Source organism: Camelina sativa, chromosome 11 (genome assembly GCF_030686135.1).
Source record: "Camelina sativa cultivar CO46 ecotype springtype chromosome 11, ASM3068613v1".
In the NCBI taxonomy this organism is placed as follows: Eukaryota; Viridiplantae; Streptophyta; class Magnoliopsida; order Brassicales; family Brassicaceae; genus Camelina; species Camelina sativa.
The window spans coordinates 17,242,284-17,263,218 of record NC_141890.1 but is presented as its reverse complement, the minus strand read 5'-3'; the positions used below and the strand labels follow the sequence as shown (position 1 = coordinate 17,263,218).

Genomic DNA, 20,935 nt, shown 5'->3' with positions numbered 1-20,935 from the left:
TAATAAATAGTTGTAACGCTTAAATCATCTACAATCGTTTAGACTCCGGCGATGTATAGTGTTTAGCGATTTTTTGAGAAAAAAACGATCTGTATTCTTTTCAGGAACTTTCGTATAGCACCACATCCACCCAGTTTTGAAACTTCGATCTATGCCCCCCAATTCAGAAGTTTCAGTCCAGTATCCCCCTAATTTCAAAGTTCGAAACCTCTGTCCCACATAATGCTAAAATCGTGTTTTAGCATTGGTGTACTGGTCCAGAATAACCATTAACCGCGTGACATAAATTCAAGTGAGTTGGAGCCGAATGTGATGGTCGTTCATACCGAGGCTACTGCTACTGCTACTGGGTCTGTTCCGCCAGAGGAAGGAGGAGAAGGTCAGCCGATCCGAGACGATGAACCCAACGATGAATATCCAAGGGAGCGAGACGCGTTTGACATCGAGAAAGCCGTAATGGAGTTCATAGACGAACCATCGATCGTTCATGATGAGTATCTGGACAGTTCAAGTGATGAAGATGATGAAGCTCGTCGGGAGAGAAAGCGGAACAACATCAGTAAAGTAGATGGGACTTTGTACTATCACCAGACATTCTTCAATGTCATTGCCTTTAAGGAAGCTGTACTCGGCCATGCTCTAAAGACTGGATGCAACATCGCACAGTACATGTATGATAAAACCAAGATTGGATTTAGATGTGCTGGAGATGGATGTATTTGGCGCATATATTGTTCAATCACGAAGAAGTGTAGGATGTAAGGGTGAATAAGTACACTGATAAGCATACATGTAATCCGAATGGAGATTGTGAGATGTTGAAGGTTCATGTTATCTCTAGGTTGTTTCTAGATCAAATCAGAGAAGAACCTGAGTATTTCATGCCAATGAAGATTGAACAAACCATTAAAGGGAAATGGAAGATCACTGTATCCAGGCCTCAATGTCAAGCTGCAAGGAATAAAGCATTGAGATGGATTGAGAAAGAGTATGATGAGCAGTTTGCAAGGCTCCAAGATTATACGGCTGAGATACGAGAATCAAACCAAGATTCAACTGTTGAAGTTGACACTGTGACTAACGATGCAGGAGAAGAGGTATTCAACAGGTTCTATGTCTGCTTTGATGTGCTGAAGAGAACATGGAAAGATACTTGTAGGGCACTAATAGGTTTAGATGGAACCTTTATAAAAGGTAAAGTTAAAGGTCAGCTGCTAGTTGCTTTAGGTAGAGATTCAGATAATGCTATCTACCCAATAGCATGAGGGTGTGTACAAGTAGAAAACATAGTAAATTGGTTGTGGTTTGTGAGGAAGATCAAGGCTGATTTGGGACTAATGGATGGTGATGGTTATATCATAGTCTCTGATCGCCAAAAGGTAATAAACATTCTGATTTTGGTTTCATTGCTTATGTGTTGTATATATTCAGTTATTAACCTCTTACTTCTGTGAAGATGTTGAGAATAACTCAGTTGAGTCATTCAACAACTCCATTTTGAAAGTCAGGGACAAAGCATTTGTCCCAATGCTTGAGACCATAAGGAGTCTTGCAATGGTCAGGATTGCCAAGAGATCTGCCGAATCTCATGATCACAATGGGAGATGCACACATATGTGTCTAAGTTCCTTGCCAAAGAAATTGAGAAAGCTTCGACATGCCAAATAAGAAGAAGCACTAATGACAATTACGAAGCTACACTTAGTGGAGTTTCTCATCAAGTAAGCTTGACTGAGAGGACTTGCACATGTCAGAAATGGCAAATATGTGGCATTCCTTGTGAGCATGCTTATGGAGTCATGATTGATAGGAAGTTTGAAGTTGAAGACTATGTGTGTTTCTGGTTTCGGACACCTATGTGGAGGAGGAACTACACAGAAGGCCTTATTCCACAAAGAGGACCTGCTTATTGGCCATCTACCACAACAGTCAGGGAGGAAGAAAGGAAAGGAGAGTAAGAAGGATAAAAAGAGGAAAAGAGGACCAAATGAGTCTCCTTCGAAAAAAGCACCTAAACAGTTGAAAAGGACCATGCATTGTGGTATATGTGGTGAAGCTGGTCACAATTCTAGGTTTCACTCAAAGAAGAAGTCCTGTAAACAGGTTAGTAGGTGTAGTTTTCTATCTACTATGTGTTAAATAGTATGTGAAACTGACCTTTATTTTGCTTCATCTTGTGTCTTAGACATTTGAACCAGTGACTGCTCAAGGCACTCAAGGCACTCAAGTGGAACTGTCTCAAGGAATTGTGATGTCTCAAGGATGATCTAGAAAGGATGAAGGATTAGAAAGTGTTAGATGAGTCTAGTTTTTGTTTTCCCATCTGATTAGGATAATTAAGTCGGCTAATGTAATTGAGTTTGAACCAGTGATATGTTTAACTCGGCTAAGTATTGGTTTTAAACCATCAACGTATAATTGTCTCTGTTTTAGGATGTTTAACTCGGCTTATGTATTGGTTTTGAACCATGGATTCATAAATGTTTCTGTTTTTTTTGTCATTTTGTCTCTCTTTTTTTGTTATCTCCTTTCTAATGAGAAATTGAGAATCATGAAGGTTAATCACAAGATGACAAGAAGCATATCAATTTGGTTTCTCATAACACATAAAAGAGGACACAACAAGAACAACATAACACTACCAACAACAACAACACAATACATAACAAATCAAACAACTACAAGCCAATACATAACAAAACCAACAACTACAAGCCAATCAAACTATCACTTTACTCAAACCAATCATGATCATACAACCTACAATTACAACAATCATTTTTTTCATCAGACTTGATTTGGTTTCCAACAGTTCTTCTTCTACCTTCTCAAAAGTCTCGTTCTCTAGTTTCATTTGCATCCTCTCAAAAACCATCTTTTGGTGATCCATAGTCTCTGTTGTAATTTGGGACACTGTTTGTTCAAGAACAACCGTTCTGACAGCCAATCTCTCAATCTCATCCAGCAATGCTTCGTCAACCCACTTGAAATTGTGGTTATCATCAATGAGCTACAAAGCACAGAGAATTAGAGTTAAATTTGCTAGAAACAAATCAAAAATCAAACCACATTACCTCAAGTGATGCAGCATAACCACATCGATAGTAACGACGGTATGGATTGGCAGCCGACTTTGAAATTAACGCCACGATACTAGCTCCACACCAACACGTCTTCGGTACACCCACAACTCTTCTTCTCTGTTGGACATTGGATGTTACACTCGTAGCTCCAGATGAATTGCTCGTATCAGGGCTCAGCTGTTGATAATAGAAATAGAGAATATCGACGAAGAGAGCAAAATCAAAACTAGGGTTTTATTTTTTTTTTAATTTAGGGATTCTTCTCACTTGGTATATATTTCGGATTGTGAATAACTCTAATCAGGTCTCAATTTGGTTTACTGTTCTCGGTTTTTGGTTTCGCATTGATTTTATGTCATGAACCGCGCTAACCAACATCTATGGGGACAGAGGTTACGAACTTTGAAATTAGGAGGATAATGGATTGAAACTTATGAACTGGGGAGACATAGATCGAATTTTCAAAATTGGGTGGATGTGGTGCTATACGGAAGTTCCTCAGAAGATACAGCTGGTTTTTCCATTTTTTTAACATTGGGTTGTCATGAGTTTTTTTTTTTTTTTTTTCCTTTTGACAAGGTTGTCATGAGTTTGTCGGTGGACTTATGCAGGCTGATGTACGTTCTTATTTTGCTTCTATAATATAATACAAAACTTGTGATCAAAAGAAAACAAATAGAGAAGTCTGTTGTTGCTTTAAAAGTCCAATATATTTTGTCAACGATTCAACGTACATGAGACTCTTACGGTTACAAAATATACATTTTTTGTTTCTTGAAAAAGTTTAGATTAAAGAGGAAGAGAAACATGAATATACTACTTGCAAAGCCAAAAGCAAAGTTTCAGATTTTATCTTAAAATTTCGAGATCGAAAACATAAATGAGTTTATTTTATTGTACACGCTGACACAAAGATATCTATCTAAAGAAAACCTTGTGAATGAGAAGCCTTTGGCTACGACAGAGGTTAGGGGACTGTTGGAATTATAGGTGGGGACTTGACAATGACCAGCTTTGGAGTATCCCCTAGAGGCTTGACAGTGATCGGCGTTAGACTTTTCGGAGGCTTGAAGAAGCCTGGAGGCCGAGGCTTGAAGAAGCTTGGAGGAGGAGGAGGAGGTGGGGCTACGTCAGGTGGAGGATCGAAGTCTGGAGTTGGTGGTCGTGGTCTTCTAACTGGGACTGGTTTTGGAGTAGCCGGGATCGGCTTGGGTAGGAAGACTTTCGGTGAGGGCTTGAAGGGGAAGACTTTTTGTGAGGACTTGAAGTTAAAATATTTCGGGAAAGGCTTAAAGAAACCGATCCGTTGATGTGGATTTAGTTTCCTAGGAACAGAAGCGTAGGAGACTGCAAAGAAACCGACTAGTAGAGAGATGATTACAAAGGAGAGGCTTCGTTTTGTCTCAAGTCCCATGTTTAATGAGGTTTTTTTTTTATCTTTACCTCGACAGGTATTGTTTTATGGTTTAGTGATCAGTGTGCTCCATTTTTATAGATCTATGTGAATCTTTGCTTTATTTATGATATTGTGTATTATAAATCAACGTGCGAAATTCGATAATTTAGATTATTAAAAGTGGACGTACGAGGTTATAATGAGTAGGTGTGGCACTCCGTTTCTATAAAGGAAAAGGTTGTCGAGCTTCCCTGATATTTCGTTTAATAATAGTTAATTATACACTTTATAAACAAGATGATTAATGTTCTTATTGTTGAGTATAGCTGATCATTGATGACTGTGAAAGCGTGTTTGGTGATAGTTCTTGAATTATATAGACTTACAGATTTTCGTAGTGTTGTGTATCTTCTCTGCGAAAGTGTGTATTTTTTATTTTATCTTTTTTTCTTAGAGTTTGATTATTCAGTATTTGGCCTGTTTAGTAGCTTCATTGTGGCTGATTTCATGATAGTGTGTTTGTAGCCAAATGAAAACATATGTAATTCAGTATACATAATGTCTTAGCATATATATGCATTATTTTCCAAGTATATTTAGCAAATAAATCCTGAAGTTGCCACCTATTTACAAAACTGTCATTGTATTAAATATTAAATATTAATTTGGTAATTAAGTTAAAAAATATCAAGATTCCGATTTTAAAAAACAAAATTTCCCTTTAACCAATTTTCCAAAAATATCTGCCTAATAAATAATCCATTAATTGCTAAAAAATCAGCCTAAATATTCGATCTCAAAACATTAATTTCAGATTATTTTCCTTTTATAATAGTGTATATGTTAACAATCAAATTAAAGAAACAAATTTAAATACCAAAAGATATCATATTCCTACCATATTCCTTAAAAACAGATTACAGTTATTTACTCCCTAATTAGTTACTAAATCAGATTTTTTTTTTGCTTGCTTGGAAAGGTTTGTTTCCTCAACATAATGTTAACCCTATAAATACTATACACCTAAATCTCGGTTATATATCAACAATCATAATTACATAACCCTTAAACACTTTTTCATTCTTGATTTTTAGATCTGTCTCCAAATCTTGGAAATCTTTATAAGAAAAAGATAATGATGGAGAAACAATCGAGTGGTTATTATACTTTTTTTTTGGTTAAAGAGCACTATCAAGATTTTGTAATATCATATACTTGGAATTTAAATATAGTTATTCTTTTTTTGTGATGGTTTTCATTTTAGTTCTCACATTTAAGATTTTCTTATACAGTTAAGTCATTAATTTTTATTTTACTTTATCAAAAATAATATTGCTTATTTTATGTGTAATGCTTTTAGTTTCACAAATAGTTTGGTATAAAATATATCTTCGTAAGCATGAAAAAGATGAATCAAAACAAAAATAGAGAAGTCTTAGTTTTCGTTTTTATACTTTTTTTTGTTTTTTCTTAATTCATGCAAATTATATTCAATTATTTTATATTTTTTTATAATAACTATAATTCTTTATCTATATTAAAAATACATTTTAATTTTTTCATAATAAGAAACATATCTAACCTAAAAGAATCAGTAATTACACTTAAAATCTTTTATGGTTATAATTTCTTAGTTTCCAAATTAGATGATTTATAACAAAATATAGTTAATGTGATAGCTAAAATCCCGAAATTAAAGCAAAATGATAACATGATTATGAATATAATTATTTTAAGAAAATTCTATAAAAATCTAAATTGTTTCCTAAAATTTTGTTTTAATGCCATATCTTCTTATAATACTCAATTCATATTATTTGTCTTTAATTATGTATGTATATTGTAGTATGTATGTATATATTAATGTGATATATTGGTGAAAAACGGATCAGCAACTATTGTAGTATGTATGTATATATTAATGTGATATTTGGTGAAAATCCGAAAATATCAGGTTATATAGATATAATTATTATATAGAAAGTACCAAAATCATGAAAATAGTAATGAGTCTTTTTTTTTTTTTTTTTTTTATCTCTCATGTATCAAATAATATATAGATTTTAATAAAACATTTAGTTATAAAAGTTATATTTTTACTTGATAAAAATTTGAAAAATTGATTTGATAAAAAGTTACTTTTAGCCTCAAATACTATTTTTACTTTAACAGTTTCATATGATGAATTTTTGCAGACTAAAAATCTTTGAACATGTTGCGTGACCCGCCTAGCATGCCGGGTTTGGACTATATAATCAACACTAAAACTATTAGTTTATTTCATATATACTATAGATTTGTAATTATAGTTTAGAAAATTAACTTATAAATTATTTAGTATATGAACTACATAATATTACACATACTATAACACATTCTTAATATTCCCAAAAAATAAAAAAATACACATAAAAATATACAACCACATACCATATAGGCATATACCTCTGTTTAATTCTAGAGAACAAAACAAATCTAAAATTTTATATTTTATCTAATAACAAATTTAATGTAAATAAGTTATAAACTTTGTAAAAGTGTAAAAAGAAGAAAAAAAATTCTAAACAAAATTCTAAATTAATTAGAAAAGGTTAATTAATTGAGAATTTGAAAACTAAATAAATTAAAAATTATTATTTAAAATACAATAATTTATAATTTAGCCATGCGGAGTACCGCGAGTGAAATCCTAGTAATTTGTACTTTTGTTGTCATGAATTAATGGTACGTAGTCTTCTAAAAACATTTTTAAGAAAAACAAATAAAATGTATATCTTTGGATAAATAAATCTATGTGTAATAGTTGTATATAATAGCAACTAATTATACATTATTAAAGCAAATAAATACATATGTGTTTGGCTGTTTGCCAAACAAAAGTAAGAACATAAATGAAATCAAAGCCTGATTTATAACAGTTGGCTACAAGGTTGGTATTACGACTAGACTACACAACATTAGAGATTTATAACACTCTAACTTGAAAATAGCAGGCACAATCTTGAAATACAGGAGAAGAGAACCGATTGGTTTCTCAAACATAGATCTTACCATAACCAATTGGTGCTTTCCATTATTGAAAAAAAGAAAAAGATAAACAGAATTTAGCATAAAATTTTGAACTGGACTCCTTCATATGACTAACATCAACTGAGGAATCACATAATTTTTGATTATTTGTTTGAGTCATCCTCTGCTTTCTCCACCTTTGACACAAATATAACTGGTTTCTTCGGGTGCTCATTAACGGTCAAGCTGAGAACATCTGGCTTGGAGTAATGTCCGACCACGTCAAAGTATAACTTGGCTCTAGCTATCTCACTAAGATCTGGATGAAAACAAATAACGTTAACGATATGGTTAGCTCAAGAAATTTGATATAGCCTAAGATGAAAATTAAAGAAGAGTATATATATACTTCTACCAATCAGCTGTGATGAGACCCTCTGATTCAAAGTTTGGTCCGGCGAGAACCTGTCCCAAAGGTGAAATAATGACACTTCCGCCTTGGGAGACGATAGCATCGTGTTCTTTGTTGTTGTCCAAGTCGGTAAACAAGTAATCAGGATGCTCAGGGAAATCTTTACGCTGGCAGAATTGACAACACGAAGCATCCACCTTCCATCGCAATGTGAAGTATGGACGATTGCCATTCCTTAGAACCATCAGCAGTAGGTGCACAATAAAACTCAATGCCTAAAGCCAAAAAATCAAATATTTTTTAGGGAATCTTGTATCAAAAGGCTAGATGTTGCGCACTACATTGAATTAAAAGCACTACCTTTGGCATACAATGCAGTTTTGTAGAGGGGCATCCTATTCTACCAGCAAATAGCAGCACCTAGCTTGCCAATGGGAGTGTCGTAAACGGGGATGGTTGATGTGTCCCCTTGACCCCATATGCAACGTTCCAAAGTTGTGGGCATGAGTTTTCGGTTGAAACGATTCGACCCGTTTTTTTTTTCTTTTTTTTTTTTTTTTTTTTTTTTTTTAATAATAATAAATATAATATAATAATAATAAACTACAACTAGTGGTCCCATACTCACTAGCCACCTAGCCATAACCATATTCAAACAGCGAAAATAACCAATATCAATAACCAATAGTATTCTAATAATAAAATATCCAATAATCAAATATAACCATAAACCAATATCCAAATCATCAGAAAACATGGAACCAGCAACCTAGCAATGTTTCTAATGACCAAACTCTAACAACCTAGCAATGCCAAAAAACATCCAATCGAGTCCCTAGAACATCCTCCTCTTTATTGCCTAGCACACATCGCACCTCGCGACCCAACTAGCTACATCCCTCTTCATCCCGACCCAATGATAGTACCTCTTGAGATCACAGTACATCTTAGTCGCTCCTGGATGAATAGAAACTTGCTCCCATGAGCCTCTCTCAGGATCTCCTGCCTCAACTCCTCATCCTTGGGCACACAAACCCGACCGTGCACCAAGATAGTACCATTATCTGAGACCTGATACTCTGAATCCACATCCTTTGAGGCATTCACCAGCCCCAAATCCTTCTCCTGAGCCAACTGCACCCTGCTCAGAAGATCAGCTCTATCAACTGCCACCAAACCCAACGGTTCCTGAGACACAACACACAAACTCAAAGCACCGATCTCTCCTACCAGAGACTCCATCTCCTGCTCCTGAGCCGAAGCTACCCTCTTCCGACTCAGAGCATCTGCAACCAAGTTAGCCTTACCAGGATGATGGCTATCTCCAAATCATAGTCTGCCACAAGCTCCATCCACCGCCTCTGCCTCAAATTCAGCTCAGGCTGAGTGAATATATACTTCAGACTCTTATGATCTGTAAACACCTGTACCTTTGCACCATAAAGATAAGATCTCCAAATCTTCAAGGCAAAAACTACAGCACCCATCTCTAAGTCATGAGTAGGATAGTTGTCTTCATGCTTCCGCAACTGCCACGAAGCATAGGCAATCACCTATCCATGCTACATCAACACACATCCCAAACCAACTCTAGATGCATCTGTATAAACCACATAGGGTTCTCCCTGCTTAGGCAAAGCCAACACTGGCGCAATAGTCAACATCTCCTTCAGGCTTGCAAAGCCTTCCTCACACTCCTCTGACCAAACAAAAGGAATATCCTTCCCTGTCAACTTAGTCATAGGACGTGCTCTGCTCGCAAATCCCTGCACAAATCTCCTGTAGTAACCTGCCAATCCAAGAAAACTCCTGATCTCTGTGGCATTCTGCGGTCTAGGCCAATCCCTGATAGCCTGTATCTTCTCCGGATCTACAGAAACCCCATCTACAGACACAATATGACCCAGAAAACCCATCTCACGCTGCCAAAAACTGCACTTGCTCAACTTAGCAAACAACTTCTGCTCCCGCAGTTTCTCAAGAACTGCCCTTAAATGCACTGCATGCTCCTCAGGACTCTTAGAATAAACCAGGATATCGTCGATGAAAATGATGACAAATACATCCAGAAACTCCTGAAACACACTGTTCATCAATCTCATAAACGCTGCTGGTTCGTTAGTCAACCCGAAGGGCATCACCACAAACTCAAAATGCCCATACCTCGTCCTGAATGCAGTCTTCCTCACATCTGCCTCAACTATCGGTATCTGATGATAATCCGACGCCAGATCTACCTTGAAGAACCAAGTAGCACCCCTCAACTGATCCAACAACTCATCGATCCTCGGAAGAGGGTACTTGTTCTTCATAGTGACCCGGTTCAACCCCCGGTAATCAATACACAACCGGAAACTCCCACCCTTCTTCTTGACAAACAACACCGGTGCTCCCCACGGTGATACACTAGGACGGATGAATCCCTTACTCAACAAATCCTCTAACTGCTTCTTCAGCTCTGCCATCTCTGTTGGAGCCATTCTGTAAGGAGCCTTGGATAACGGCGTCGTCCCCGGTTCCAGTTCAATCGTGAAAGGATCAGACCGAGATGGTGGTAATCCCTGCAATGACTGAAACACGTCCTCAAATTGCTCTACAATCGGAATACCTCTAACCTTAGACTTCCCCACTGACTCTGGCATAGATATGGTGACCAAATAAGCCTTACGGCCCTTCTCGATCATCTTCCCAGCCTGAATGGCAGAGATCACGAGACTTCCCGAAGTCGGTCTAATACCCTGAAAGACCAACTTCCCTCCTGGACGCTCAAACTCCACTTTACCCCGATAGTAATCCAAATGTACCATGTGCCGATGCAACCAATCCATCCCGAGAATCACATCATACAACTCCACTGGACTGATAAGCAAATCAGCTGGCCACGACTCCCCTGTGATCTGAATATCAATTCCTCTGGCTCGTCCAATAACCCTCAGGAACTTGTCTCCCGCAACTCTGACAACTCATGTACGCTCCCCAGGATCCCATCTGATTCCCGCACTCTCTGCACACTCCGGAGTAATGAAGCTATGAGAAGCTCCAGAATCAAACATAACATGGGACTTAAACCCGCCCACCAACAAGGTCCCTACACAAACCTCATGTGTTGAGAACCTAACACTTTATCACAGGAAAACATAAAATCTGAACATACTAAGAATTCACAAAGTTAAAGTACCAGAAATTATACCTGTGATCGCCCCGACACTGGGTCCACCAGTCTCTGCAGTCGTGTAAACCCGTGGTGCCTGCTCAATTCGTGCAACCTGCTGCCCTCCCGGCTGCAACTGCTGCAACGCTGCCACTGCCACCAGCTGCAACTTGGGACACAAGGGCCTGATCTGCCCTGGCTCTCTGTAATGATAGCATACACGAGCTGCTGCCATCGGAGCACTCCTCTTGGGACAGCTAGCAATCTTGTGATCCCTGCCCCCGCACCCGAAGCAACTCGGACCACCTGACCTCTGCGTAGCCTCCTCTTGGTTCCCTGCGCGGGCTTACCGCCCCTGCTAGAACCACCCTGCTTCTGAGCCCTACTAGGCTGAACTGCTGGACTAACCGCCACTGACTGTGCTCGGATATCCTCCTCACTCCCTGCTGCAGTCTCAACCGGCTATGCACATGTTGCATAACCCTCCCCTCTACAGTGAACCCTCAAATTATCACGTAGGGCCCTCAAAAACCTCCTGATCTGAGCCTCCTCAGACTCTATAGCCCGACCCCCATAACATAGAAGTCGACTGAACTCCACGTCCAGCTCCCGCACTAACCGCATCCCCTGAGACAACTGAAGGAACTGCACCTCCAACCGGTCCACTGATCTCCACCACAACTCAGCATCTCCAATTAAATGGTGGACTCCTATGTCCACCCAAAACTCCTCAGGACATCTCAGAGTATGGAAGTTACGTTCCACACTCGTCCTCCACGCATCTGCAGCAGTAGGATCCGTACCACCCGAAAACTGCACGGTCACGAGACCCTTCATCTCCTTGAGCATGGACATATAATGTCCATGTGCTCCTGCATCCGCAGCCACTGGCTGCCGTTCCTCCGCCACCACTCGTGGCACTACCTGAGCCTGAGCCGGTGCCACTGGTGGCAACCGCTCCAACAACTGTGCTAGGAAAGCCGCAAAGTCAGCACTAGGGACTCCACCTGCTGAGACTCCCACACCCGGGATCCTACCATCACCAACCACTGGAGCATCAACACCGCTCCCTCTGACCACACTCATGGAATCCTCCTGGACACCCTGCGACTCGCCAACACCCTCAGTTGTCACACTCTGGTCCTCGGTCTCACTAACCACTGGGACTCTGCCCCCACCACGACCACGTCGGCGTCCACGACCACGTCCGCGTCCACGACCACGTCCGCATCCACGACCACGACCACGATCAGCAACAGCATCCTCTCTAACCATCTGCACTACCATGAACAGAAGACTAAGCACGTAATTATACATAACACAAAAACATATACTCACCGTGGAATCACATTGTAGGCTCGAAGAGGATGTTCTAGGACTTCATGCCACCCACAATTGACTAACTCACATAATCAATCAAGACATGCAATCCCAAACATCACAACAGAAACCTAGTGAACCGACCCGTTTTTTTTAAATAATAATAAATAATAAATATAATATAATAATAATAAACTACAACTAGTAGTCTCATACCCACTAGCCACCTAGCCACAACCACATTCAAACAGCGGAAATAACCAATATCAACAACCAATAATAAAATATCCAATAATCAAATATAACCATAAACCAATATCCAAATCATCAGAAAACATGGAACCACCAACCTAGCAATGTTTCTAATGACCCAACTCTAGCAACCTAGCAGTACCAGACAACATCCAATCGAGTCCCTAGAACATCCTCCTATTCATTGCCATGATTCCACGATCACACTTTTCCTTTACTTGCGCCACAAACACATATTGCAATGTATGAGTATTTTATAAACACTCAGTAAGGCAATCCTCCCATCCACTGGGCTATACACACAAGCAATAGAGTCATCTCTAACCATCAAACAACAATCAACACACAACAGATAACAAACCAGGACTCTACATCGACCGACACCAACATGCATCAACCGACACCACATGGGGATGCATCGACCGACACAGGGTTGCATCGATCGATGCTCGATGCACTTGCATCGACCGACACTCGCTCTGCATCCACCGATGCATGCTCAACCTAACACGAAAACCCTAGGGTTTTACGCGCCGTCCTCGCACTTGCATCGACCGATGCAATGCCGAGCATCGTGTTTTCCCCAAAGCTTCTCGCTGGATCTTTGTTCTTACAACCACAAAAATCGATCCCAAGCCACAAGAAAGCTTCCTAGCGTCCAAAATAATGATCTAACAAGTCTAATAACACATAGCAAGCAAATTAGAGAGTTTTCTAGCTTAGATAAGCCATGGTCCTGCACATACCTTTGCCACAGAAGAAAACGACCCAAACATAGGAAGAAAACGACCCTAGGACGCTCCTACAACGATCCCAGCTACAGATCTTGATGTTCATATATTTTACCTTGTTTTCCCTTAGTTTATCCACAACTTTTGCATCTTTTGCTATCCATTTTGGCCATTATTGTGTAGCTTTAGGACTAATCATGCATTAGAGTATAGTTGCATTGCATTTGCATATTTTCATGCATAAACAAGTGATTTTGGAGCTTAAGGAGCATGGAAGCAATGCTAAGGAGAAGTGAAGCAATCCTGAGGAGAAAACAAGAAAGTTAAGGCTGAAGAATCAAGGTCCGGAGTCCAACTCGACCGCACACTCGACCAGACACTCGACCGTGTGCTGAGAAGGACTCGACCGAGTGGAGAATGCACAAGAGAAGCCAGCTCGACCAGCCACTCGACCGAGCACTGGTCGAGTTGACCGAGCCGTTGACTGCTTTGACTTTTTGTATTTTTAGGGCTTCCACCTCACCTCCTATATAAAGCCCTTGTACCTGCAGCCACCAAAGAGTCCAGCTTTTTAGAGAGTCTAAAACCTAGTTTTTACCTTTTTTAGATTTTATTCCTTTTGCACTTTCTTTTATTTTTTTTAGATTTTGTACTTCTTTAAGAAAGAAAGACTAGATTCTTGTATTTTGTTGGTTTCATAACTTTCAAGATATTAAGATTTCGAGTTTTATTTCTTCATCAATATTGTAGATCTCTGTTTCATCTTTCTAATGATGCAAGTTTCAATATTTTCTGGGTTTTTGACTTATTTCACCATGTGTTCTTGTGAGTAGTTTGCTTAGGACCTTGAGGATGGGTTAGGCTGGGTTGATCTTGTGGTTTATTTGATTTGGTCAAGCTTGATTGTTGTAGATCTCTTCTAGGCTAGATGTTCTTAATGCTGATCCTATATCTGAGAAGGTAGGGTTTGATTTCAAGCATCTTAGCATCACACCAATGTTTAAGGAGCATAGATAAAGCTAGATCTAGAGTTTACCATTAGGCTTGCTAAGAGATTAGAAGTCTTGTTTGGTTTGAGATGTATTGCTTAATGCCTGCTTGTGTAGATTCTTTACTTTGTGAGAACAAGTCTAGAAATGCATAGGTTTGATTGTTTCTTGCCATGAGAGTGGATTAAACATGTCTTAGAATAGTATGTCTAGAGATCAGCTCAAAGTTTGCTTGAGATTTGTTGACCAAGTTAGATAACCACAATGATTAGTTCAGCCCATGAATCCCTCCTCAAGGCCTTCTTTGTTTATTAATATCTTAGTCTAAATATCATTGCTTGCTTGTTGTTTGATTAGTTTTTGCATTGCTCTGTTTTTCTTGTGTTGCTCTGTTTTCACGTTTAGTCTAGCTCGACCCTGTACTCGACCTACACTCGGTCGAGTGCTGCTCGAGTTCGTCTCCAGAATTTGTGTGCATGCTTTGTAGTTGTCCTGTCTTATCTCTTGTTTCATTCCTGTTTCATTTCTATTGCATTCACTTAGTTTTCTATTCATTACTTGTCTTGCATTAGTTCATTAGCATAGTGTCTATTTCTGTTCTAGTTTCATTATAGCTTTAATTTGTCTGTTCTGTTTGCATTTAGTATCTTGTTCTAGTTGTTTTTACTTTCTGCATTTCATATCTCATTATAGGATTGTTAGTGACAAAAAATCTTTACATTTGGCTTGACTTAGACTCATATGCACATCTTGATTGTTCACAAACACTCAGATAGGATTGACACCTCTTATACTGCAACTGCATAAAGGGAATTGAAACAACCTGACATCCATTCATTCATAAATCATCATTCCATACATCATTCATTCACCACACCACACAAACATTCTGTTTCAGATCTCTACAGAAACAGCTTCCAACTCTAAGAAATCACCAAGAACACTCAAGAACACCAAGAACTCTTCTTTTTCTCTTCTTTTCTCTCCAAAAACGGCTAAACTCGCCGAATGAGACAAAAACCTCGACTTAAGGGTTTTCCTTTTCCCTTTGCCCAAAACACAGCGTTTCACTTAAGTCAAAACGCAGAAAACTGAACCTGCATCGACCGATGCACCTTCTGCATTGATCGATGCAATCCCCAAACCAGGATTTCGGTTCGCGGGTGTTACAACAGTGCTTAACAAAAAGCTGACCTTGAGGACTGAAGAAAAGAGCTGTGCAATAGAGTGTATACCCATCCTTCTCTATCGCTCCCATTACCAAGTACACATTGTTTTTCCCTGCCAAGTCTACTAATGTTTCTACTTCAGGGCCTGCAGGTTCATCACAAACCCAAAACAAAGGAAAAGAGGGAGAGTATCATATTAATAATTAATCTATATATATAAAGTGTACTTTCCTCACTCCTGGTGCTACCACGTCATCACCTCTATTAGTTAAGTAAGGCCACTTTCTTGAAGCCCAATTTTAGGAGACCCAGTAAGTAATTCCTATTTCTTTTTTTTAATATTTAGTTTAAAGCCCATTACAAGTTCATCTGTATTACACCTTTAATATGCTCTTGAAATAAAACCCTTTTCCAGGTAGCTCCACTCCGCCACCATTAATGTGCGACCTCAACCGTCCCCCCCCCATCTTGATTCCACCGTTAATCAAGCCTTTTTGCATTGCCTCAGTTCTGTCACCTCAAACGTCCCTCATCTTCTTCATTCTTTCTTTACTCGCTTATACTTCAAACCCTTTCACTATCTCCATCTGATCGTCTTCCTCTAAAACGGTAATTCAAGTCCTTCAATGCTCTCTCATTCAACTGAAGACCGACTACTTTTTCTTCAATGGGTGCAAGGTGAAGTCCTATATAATGTCCTCTCCTCCAACTTCATGCCTCTCACAATTTCCTTACTCTCTGAATTTTATCTTCACTTACATGGATTCCACTGTTGTTTCATTCGCAAATCTCAAAGTTGGCCGCCTACACCAGCGAATCGTTGGGAGATTGCTTCGTCACTGGCCTGTCTGCAACGTAAAAAAAGGAGGCCAACTAATGGGAGTAGATTTCCTGCTAATAGATCAAAAGGTTGTATCCATCTCAACTATATTTTTCAATGACTCCATTATAATGTATTTATCTAATTTGAGGTTTTTTTAGAGTTGTGTCATCCAAGGATCCATCAATGTCACCCATGTTTCAAAATTCGAGAAGTCGCTGTGTGATGGGGCAATATATATCGGATTTTGAAATCACTAGAAGCAACACCCGTTTTAAACTAACCGATTCCCCTTTCTCAATACGTTTCATAGCAACCACTACTTTTGATCAGGTCGACGAGTCTTTCGGTATTTTTCCGCAAGAATTTTACAGGTTCCAGATTTATGAGCAGTTGGTTTCTCTTGCCAACACCAATACAGATCTTCCAGGTGAGTCGAGGTTTTAACTCTTTCAATATTTCCCGTTTACTATATTGTGTTCATCTCTTAAAAGTAAAACTTTCATAATTAAAAGCTCATGAGTTCATTTTCGTTTGAAAAAGAAATAGCCAACTTTTCTATATGATGTACAGGGCGTCCGTCTTCTACTTTTCTATATGATGTAGATTAACGGTGTTGTTATTTTATTCTATTATTAATTTATAGATAGAGTAGAAGAGTTTCAGAGTTTGCAAAGGCAAAAGCAGAAGCAGAGCTGTTCAAGGCGAAGGAGATAGTAAAGGAGCTTACTTTAAGGATAGAGGAGTCGAATCGAAGGTTAAAGTCTTGATTTTTCGATATTGAAGCTGTGATGAAGGAGTCAAGCATAGATGGAAATGCTGAGATTATGAGAGAATTAGAGGATGTGAAGCAAGAACTGAGTAAGTTGAAGCTTAATATAGCCAATGTTTCGAGAGAGAAAGTTGTGCCAGAGAAAGAAGTAATGGAGTTAGGTATCAAAATGGAGGAGAATTTGAAGTTGTTAGAGAGTCTTAAGTTAGAGGTCGATGCTTCGAACGAAGAGCATGTTTTGGTTGAATTGGCGAAGATAGAGGATTTGAAGGAATGCAAAGAAGTTGAGGAGCAGAGAGATAAATAACAAAAGGAAGTGTCTGAGTCATTAGATAAACAGAAGAAGAGAATAAAGGAAATGATGAGAGAGATTGAGAGATCAAAGAACATTGAGAGTGAGTTATCTGAGACTTTATCAGATATTAAGATGTTAGAGATGCAGTTGAAGCTTGTCAAGGAGATGGAAAGGAAGGTTCAGAGGAATGATAGTATGTCGAGATCGAAAAACTGTGGTTTTGAAAGAGGGAAAGATGTTTTGTCTCGCTTCGATTAACGCAGAGCTCTTTTGTTTGGTCAATACAGTGGATACATTGAATCAGGAACTTGACCAAGCCAAACAAGAAAGAACACGGTTTGAGAAGATAATACAAAAGGATGATGTAATGATTGAGAGACTCAATTCGAAGCTTCTTATTGCAAATGATCAGTTAGAAGCAGTATCTGCAGCTGAAGAAAGAATCAGCTCTCTTGCTGACAATTTAACTACTTCATTTGAGAAGCTAAAGAATGATAAAGAAGCTGCAAAGAAAGAGGAGCTTGAGCTAAAAGAAGAAGAAACAGTCATCTAGAGTGAAGTACAGAGCACATAAATAGGAATTGGTGAAAAGGAGAAAGTGTTGCTTTCAAAGTTAGATGAGCTTGAGAAAGCTAAGCATGCAGAGGCTATAGCTCTCGAGAAGCTCGAGTCTATGGCAGAGAAGACAATGGAAACTCGGGAAATGGAATCTCAGAGAAGTTCAACCATCACAATCTCAAGATTTGAGTGCGAGTATTTGAGTGGACAAGCTTGTCACGCGAAAGAAACTGCAGAGAAGAATGTGGAAGCTGCAATGGCGTGGGTTGAAGCATTCAAGGCTAGCACTAACGCGATTTTGTTAAGGACGGAATCTTTAAAGAGAGTGAGTGGGATAAAAATGGTGGAAGAAGAAAGGGCATCGTTCAGGATGCATAGGTCGCTATCGATAAAGAGACTGGTCTAGAATGAGATTCAAAAGTTCAAGCAGAAGTCAGAAGACTATGGCGTGATCAGGTCTCCTAAACCTATAAGAAAATCGTTTCAAACTCACAAAGAGAACTCAGGAGACAAAGGCTTGATCAACTCTCCTAGATCGGTAAGAAAATCATCAAGGCTGAGCGGGAAGTTCACACCAGTTCAGGGAGGGAAGTCGAGAAGATACTCATCAGGGAACAGAGCAACTCCAATGTTCTTTGTAATCAAGATGAAGAAGAAAGTTCCAAGCTTGGTTAAAATTTTTAGCAGGAAAAGGCGTAAGTCCTCTTTAGAACAATGAGAAGTTTAGTTATCTTGTTGTCGTGGCTGAGTTTTGTTTTGCTTGCATTTTAAAGTTTCACATTGTTTGTAACTAGGTGCTTCCCCACGCAACGTGTGGGTTGTGGTGTTGGCACTTTCTTGTTTTTTTTTTTGATTTTTTTTTGTTTTCTCTTTTGTATTATTTCGTTTTAATTAGGCATATACGGGGTTTGCAGTCACTTGTATTTATACACTATATCTTTATACCAATTAAAGAAAATAAAGAAAATAAAAAGTGGTGTTATAGGAAAAAAGAAAATAAAAAGCGGTGTTAACTACAAATTAAACGTATGGTCCATTACATGGGTGATCCCAAAAAAAAAAAAAATTAGTTACTACTGTATCTATAAATTCACTAGGGGTAGTGCAAAAATCCTAATAGTTCAATGAAGATGATGTAAACTTTAAAACATGTATGATGTAAAATATATGAAGTATATGACCCCTTACCCTTTGGCCACGGATAAAGAAAATTTAATTAAGAACAGTAACCTAATTTGCAAGTGACAGATACCATCCGATACAAGGAATAGTCGGATATATAACGAATCGAGGATGAATCAATGAATATCTAAATATTCAAGGTTTGAATATTCGTATTGTGTGTGTACTTGGATAACTAAGCACAGAAAAATTAACGTTTATCATAGTTGTTGATTGGAAAAGGCTAATGTATAAAAAAATCATTTTAAACTTAACTTTAATAAAGAAAAAAAAAAAAAAGCTAGTTAACGATTACCTAGGAACTTGAATGGCAGAAGCATGGTACTTGCGGAACTCATCACGACCTTCCTCGTTGAAAACGCCCACAGCCATACCGAACCTAAAACCGCGAGGATACCAACCAATAAACGCCTCCGGGAGGCGGGAACACTACCAGCTCCGATCCAATGCTCGCTGCCTCTACGATATACTTCTTCGCCTTTTCTATAAATTTTAAGCACTTAGAGCATTACATAAATTTAACATAGCTAAAGCATGGAAATCAAGGAGATGGCTAGCTAGACTATTACCTAGAGTGGCGGGTGTATCGTTGTAGACGGTGGAGGCTTGGACAATGGTAGCTCGTACACTGGAAGGTGAGGCAACACCGTTAAACTTAGTTGCGTTTTGAAAGTTGACATATCAACTCAAGCTTTTGTTTTACGTTGGTGTGGTGACACTGCTGCGAGACTTGAGAGGCAATTATATAGACTGTTTTTCTTTTCTTTTCTTATTTTACTATTGGTTAATATGTGAAAGAAGATAAGATTATGTGGATTATCCACCTCATACACTGACCAGAGTAAGCCTGGGCAAAATACCTGGATCCAAAGATCCGATCCGAACCCGATCCGAAAAATTCGATCCGAACCCATATCCGAAATTGTAAAATACCCGAACGGATTCTAAATCTCTAAATCCGAAAACCCGAACCTAAACCGAAATCTGAACAGGTATCCGAATATACCCATATTTTTAATATATAATAGTAATATATTAGTAATATTTATAATTTTAATAATATAAGTATTTAAACTGTTTATTAGTAAATTTGGGTAAAAATATTCTAAATTTAGATATATTGCGTATTACTGAATAATTTAGACTAAATTAAATACTAAAATTTTGAGTTTTGTGAACTTCGGGTAATCCAAATTCGAACCCGAAATACCCGAACCGAATCCGATCCAAATCCGAAATCTAGAAATACCTGAACGAATCCTATACCTCAAAACCCAAAAACCCGAAAATCCAAAATACCCGATCCAAACCCGAACGGGTACCCGAATGTCCAGGCCTAGACCAGAGAAAAAACATACCCATATTGACATATTCTATGCATGTTTTTTTTTCTGTTTTCGTACGATCTAATCTTTTTATTTTTTTATTTTTTTTCGTTTTTTACTATTTTTCGTATGATCCTATATTCCTATCTCACAAATTGAATATAATTAACTAAGAAAACAGGCTAAAATCAAGAAAATATTAATTTGAAGCAGTAACCAGTCTTGTTTGTGTTTTTAGGGTCAAAATATTTTTTTGGAATGATATAATAAAATATATATATATATATATATATATATATTTACTATATAGTCATCACAACTAAATTTATTTACTATATAGTCATCACAACTAAATTTATTTAGAGCATCCTTGAAGGAAGGTAAATCAACTGAATACCGTAATTTTCAACTTTTACGCTAATACAAAACCATTTCGAATTTTTTTACTACACCGTATGCAAAATCTAGTTA

The 20,935-nt window shown here is 38.2% G+C and overlaps 1 protein-coding gene and 3 pseudogenes across 2 annotated transcripts; 3 read left to right on the top strand and 1 right to left on the bottom strand.

Moving 5' to 3' along the window:
* Positions 1 to 312: 312 nt before the first annotated feature.
* Positions 313 to 2,266, top strand: LOC147934144 (uncharacterized; annotated as a pseudogene).
* Positions 2,267 to 4,087: 1,821 nt separating this feature from the next.
* LOC104723642 (glycine-rich protein) lies at positions 4,088 to 4,546 on the top strand. The gene has a single exon (XM_010442034.2). It carries the CDS (start codon positions 4,088 to 4,090, stop codon positions 4,391 to 4,393), a length of 306 nt encoding a protein of 101 aa, XP_010440336.1. The 3' UTR covers positions 4,394 to 4,546.
* Positions 4,547 to 7,441: 2,895 nt separating this feature from the next.
* On the bottom strand, positions 7,442 to 8,440 carry LOC104728066 (nitrilase 2-like; annotated as a pseudogene). The gene is made up of 3 exons (XR_015570418.1): positions 8,261 to 8,440; positions 7,905 to 8,175; positions 7,442 to 7,810 (listed from the first exon to the last, which is right to left on the bottom strand). The product of XR_015570418.1 is annotated as a nitrilase 2-like (transcript).
* Positions 8,441 to 16,946: 8,506 nt separating this feature from the next.
* LOC104727452 (protein PLASTID MOVEMENT IMPAIRED 2 pseudogene) lies at positions 16,947 to 18,768 on the top strand (annotated as a pseudogene).
* Positions 18,769 to 20,935: the final 2,167 nt, after the last annotated feature.